The following is a 4945-nucleotide window of genomic DNA, read 5'->3' as shown; positions in this document are numbered from 1 at the left end:
AAGGTCTAGAAGAACCACCCTCTCTCCGCACCTCTTAACCACAGAAGAGTGAGGGTGCTAAAGTGAAATACTTTGTTTACATTGCGTTGAAATGGAATTTGAGATCCGAACAAATTTTGAAACCAAGAACACTAAATAAATATTTTCACAACTACATATATATTAAAAAAATTTGGCGATGGTCTTGTCGGGTCCCTTATAACCGTGTTTGACTGTAATAAAAACCGTCGCATGTGAATTGGTGTCAAATGAGTGCAAATAATGCGAATTGCAACACAGCTATAAATATGTTTAAAAATATACACAGCAATAATTGTGGAACTTATTCGAAGGTTTTGAAAAAAAGATTTAAAAAATATTCTTTTAAAAATCCACGCCTTATAATAGGCCCTTAAAAATATTCTTTAAAAAATCCACGCTTTATAATAGGCCCTTAAAAATATTCTTTAAAAAATCCACGCATCATAGCAGACCCCTAAAAATATTTTTTTTTTTTTTAAAATCCACGCATCATAGCAGCCCCAAGCCTCATAGCAGACCCTTAAAAATATTTTTTAAAAAATCCACGCATCATAGCAGACCCACGCCTTATAGCAGACCCTTAAAAATATTTTTTAAAAAATCCACGCATCATAGCAGACCCACGCCTCATAGCAGACCCTTAAAAATATCTTTTAAAAAATCCACGCATCATAGCAGACCTACGCACATAGCAGACCCTTAAAAATATCTTTATCGTGGCCTTCCCCTTCTGCGTGAACCATCAGCTGGTTCGCTTTATATGCCTTCTGGGCTTGGGCATCGTCATCCATTCTCACAACATGACCAAGCCAACGTAGTCGCCGCAGGCTCAATACGTCTAACAATGTCGATGTCCGAGAATAGCTGGTACAATTCATGGTTCATTCGATGGCGATGTTCATCGTCAACGCAGATCGGCCCATAGATCTTTCGGAGAATTTTTCTCTCAAATACTCCAAGAGCTGCCTCATCTGCTTGCCTAAGTACCCATGCTTCAGATCCATATAACAGCATGGGTAGTATCAGCGTCTTGTCGAGTGTGTGTTTGGTCTGGCGGGAGGTGACCTTGCCTTTGAGTTGTTTGCTCAGACCATAGTAGCATCTGTTGGCCATCACTATCCTTCTACGAATTTCAAAACTGATTTCATTCGTTTTATTTATGGCGGTACCGAGGTATATAAAATCGTTGACTACCTCGAAGCTGTAGTTCTCAAGTTCCACAGTTGGTGCGAATCTACAGGACGTTTTGCGCGTTGATACCTTTTGCTTGGTCTTCTCGCCGTTTACTGCCAGACCCACTTTGGCAGACTCCTTGTCAATTTGTTCAAAGGTGGCTGTTACCGCTCTCAATGTTCGACCCATTATGTCGATGTCATCGGGGGGTAGGCGAGTAACATGCTGCGTTATTATTCTTCAGCCGATTGATTGCTATTCTGACTTCATCTTGGCTAGGTGGTATACACTCTATGCTGTCATCTGGGGTATCCACTTCACTGCTACTATTTGATACCAGAAGTTTTTCAAAAATGCTACTTCCAGATCCTCAGCACTCTGTCTGTATCTGTCAAAAAATATTTTTAAGAAAATCCACGCCTATTGTAGTCTCCAAAAAATATTTTTAAGAAAATCCACGCCTATTGTAGTCTCCAAAAAATATTTTTAAGAAAATCCACGCCTATTGTAGTCTCCAAAAAATATTTTTAAGAAAATCCACGCCTATTGTAGTCTCCAAAAAATATTTTTAAGAAAATCCAAGCCTATTGTAGTCTCCAAAAAATATTTTTAAGAAAATCCACGCCTATTGTAGTCTCCAAAAAATATTTTTAAGAAAATCCACGCCTATTGTAGTCTCCAAAAAATATTTTTAAGAAAATCCACGCCTATTGTAGTCTCCAAAAAATATTTTTAAGAAAATCCACGCCTATTGTAGTCTCCAAAAAATATTTTTAAGAAAATCCACGCCTATTGTAGTCTCCAAAAAATATTTTTAAGAAAATCTACGCCTATTGTAGTCTCCTGGAAAAAATATTTTTAAAAATCCACGCCTATTGTAGTCTCCAAAAAAATATTTTTAAGAAAATCCACGCCTATTGTAGTCTCCAAAAAATATTTTTAAGAAAATCAACGCCTATTGTAGTCTCCAAAAATATTTTTAAGAAAATCCACGCCTATTGTAGTCTCCAAAAAATATTTTTAAGAAAATCCACGCCTATTGTAGTCTCCAAAAAATATTTTTAAGAAAATCCACGCCTATTGTAGTCTCCAAAAAATATTTTTAAGAAAATCAACGCCTATTGTAGTCTCCAAAAAATATTTTTAAGAAAATCCACGCCTATTGTAGTCTCCAAAAAATATTTTTAAGAAAATCCACGCCTATTGTAGTCTCCAAAAAATATTTTTAAGAAAATCCACGCCTATTGTAGTCTCCAAAAAATTTTTTAAAAATACCACGCCTATTGTAATCTCCAAGAAATTTTTTTTAAAAAATCCACTCCAATTTTTAAAAATATTTCTGTTTTCTTCCAGCTGACTTTTTGGAACCCTGCAGTATCACGGACCCAAGTTTTAGCAGCTGTTTTGGCAAGACCGTGGAGAGTATTCACACCGTGTGGAGAAATGGTAAATAGATTTTGAAATATTGTTTTTCAAAATTTTCTAAAAGTTTGTTATTTTTCTTCTAGGCGTCCCTGGCCTGAAATCTGTCAGCTCCATTGATCCCATGTTCGTAAAGCGCATTGGTATCAATCAGGATTTAAATAATCCAATTTCCATTAATTTGAATTTAAATAATGTCACCCTTACGGGGTTGAGTGATATCAAGGCCAAGGAGTCGAGGTGAGTAGGAAAGTCTCTTTGAGACCTCTTCGAGCGGATTCAAACTTTTTTTTCATTTTTTGTTTGTTTTGCAGATTTGAGACCAAACCCTTGGGTGTCATGGTCAAGATGGCCCTAACCAAATTGGCTGTCAATGGTGGCTATGACATTAGTGGTCATATTTTCACACTCCCCGTGGGAGGAAAGGGCAAGGCGACTATTTCAGTTGGTAAGGTCATGAAGTTACAGAAGGTCTTCAACCTCAAGAAGATGTATATATGGCCCACTGTAGAGAGTATTAAATTTTTTGGATGCCTATAAGACCCTCATTTGAGGTTCTTCGATTTATTTGCGGCCTCTAAGACCCCCTATAGTTGGTCTTCTATTTATTGATGACCTATAAGACCTTCTATAGGGGCTCTTCTATTTATTGAGGGTCTAAAATACCCTACATAGTGGTTCTTCTTATTATTGAAGGCCTTTAAGATCCTCTATAGAGGGTATTCTATTTATTGATGGTCTATAGAACCCTCGGTTGGGAGTCTTATATTTATTGAAAGCCTATTGGTCCCTCAATAGGTTCTTCTATAAGGGGCCTTTTGCTTATACAAGGCCTATAAGAACCTTTGTATGGGCTATTCTACTTATTGAAGGCGCATAAGACCATCTATAGAGGGTCTTCCATTTTTTTGAAGGCCTAGATCCCAAAGGAAACTAAAAATTTGACTTTCCCAAAAGTCGTTTAACCCTTTCTCTTCTTTCCTTCTTCTTTTCCAGAGAGTGCAATTGCCCGTGTCGGCATCCTCTTCAAGTTGCGTGAAGATCGTGGCTACACTTTTACCACCGTCGACGATCTCCGTTTGGACCTCCAAGAAGTTCGTGGTGTCTACTTGAATTTGGATGGTGCCGATGCCACCCAAGAAAATATGATCCTCAACTCGTATGGTGATGCCATATTCGAAATTTTACGTCCCACCCTCAATGAGGTGTTGAGTAAGCTGTTCAAAGATCGTTGGACCAAAATTTTCAATTATGTTCCAGCCAATTTTGTGTTCGAAAATTTGCCACAAAGCGTTAGCACCTAAGAAGACGTCCTGAGGAGGAGGAGGTGGAAAATATGAATTTATTATTTTGTAGGCTTTTAGGTCCAAACCCATACACGTCTATGGTGCCTAATGTCATTTCATGTTATATACGTATAGACTGTAAATAATTGTATTTTGTTATAAATAAAAAAATAAATATTATTTTTTAAAAATAAATTCAATTTTTGAAGATTAAACTTTTTGAACGAACCTCGTATATGGTCGGATTGAGATAGAGACCCCCATTTCACAGTAGATAATTCTATTAGAGATTAGAAGATTTGTCTTTTGCTTTATATAGCAAAATACAAAACATGTTGCATACTTTTAGGCGCAAATACAAAAATAACACCTAATATAATAATAATAACTGAATGCTAGTCTATCGACATTCTTTAAAATAAATATGGAAAAAATATTCTTTGAAAAAATCCACGCCTTATTGTGGACCCTTAAAAATTTATTTAAAAAATCCACTGAAATCGAAGGATATATAGGGACTTTGGTGCACAATCTACCAAAAATCGGAAGAAATTTATATGGGTGCTATATAAACCTGAACCGACTTTCACGAAATTTAACACACATAATTCTAGTCTCAATTGATTACGCTATGCCAAATTTCATGCAAATCGAAGCATATATAGGGACCCTGGTGCACAATTTACCTAAAATCGGACGAAAATATATATGGGAGCTATATATAAACCAGAACCGATTTTCACGACATTTAACACATATAATTCTAGACTCAATGCATTACGCTATGCCAAATTTCATGCAAATCGAAGGATATATAGGGACCTTGGTCCACTATTTACCTTAAATCGGACGAAAATATATATGGGAGCTATATCTAAATCTGAACCGACTATCATGAAATTTAACACACGTTATTCTTGACTCAGTTCATTACGCTATGCCAAATTTCGTGCAAATCGAAGGCGATAAAGGGACGTTGGAGCACTATTTGCCTTAAATCGGACGAAAATATATAGGAGCTATATCTAAATCGGAACTGACTT

The 4945-nt window shown here is 36.4% G+C and overlaps 1 protein-coding gene across 1 annotated transcript; it reads left to right on the top strand.

Annotated features, from left to right (window-relative positions):
* Positions 1-2547: 2547 nt before the first annotated feature.
* On the top strand, positions 2548-3920 carry LOC133335578 (uncharacterized; the record flags this gene model as incomplete). The annotated part of the gene is made up of 4 exons (XM_061543888.1): positions 2548-2640; positions 2703-2856; positions 2931-3064; positions 3613-3920. Coding segments are annotated over 4 exons (689 nt in total), but the record flags the coding sequence as incomplete, so codon positions are not given.
* Positions 3921-4945: the final 1025 nt, after the last annotated feature.

The sequence above is a fragment of the Musca vetustissima genome, unplaced genomic scaffold (genome assembly GCF_032173495.1).
Source record: "Musca vetustissima isolate MV318-11 ecotype Yass unplaced genomic scaffold, APGP_CSIRO_Mvet_v1 utg19999, whole genome shotgun sequence".
NCBI classification, from domain to species: Eukaryota; Metazoa; Arthropoda; class Insecta; order Diptera; family Muscidae; genus Musca; species Musca vetustissima.
Note: the sequence above shows the minus strand (reverse complement) of the source record. Positions and strands in the feature narration are given on the sequence as shown.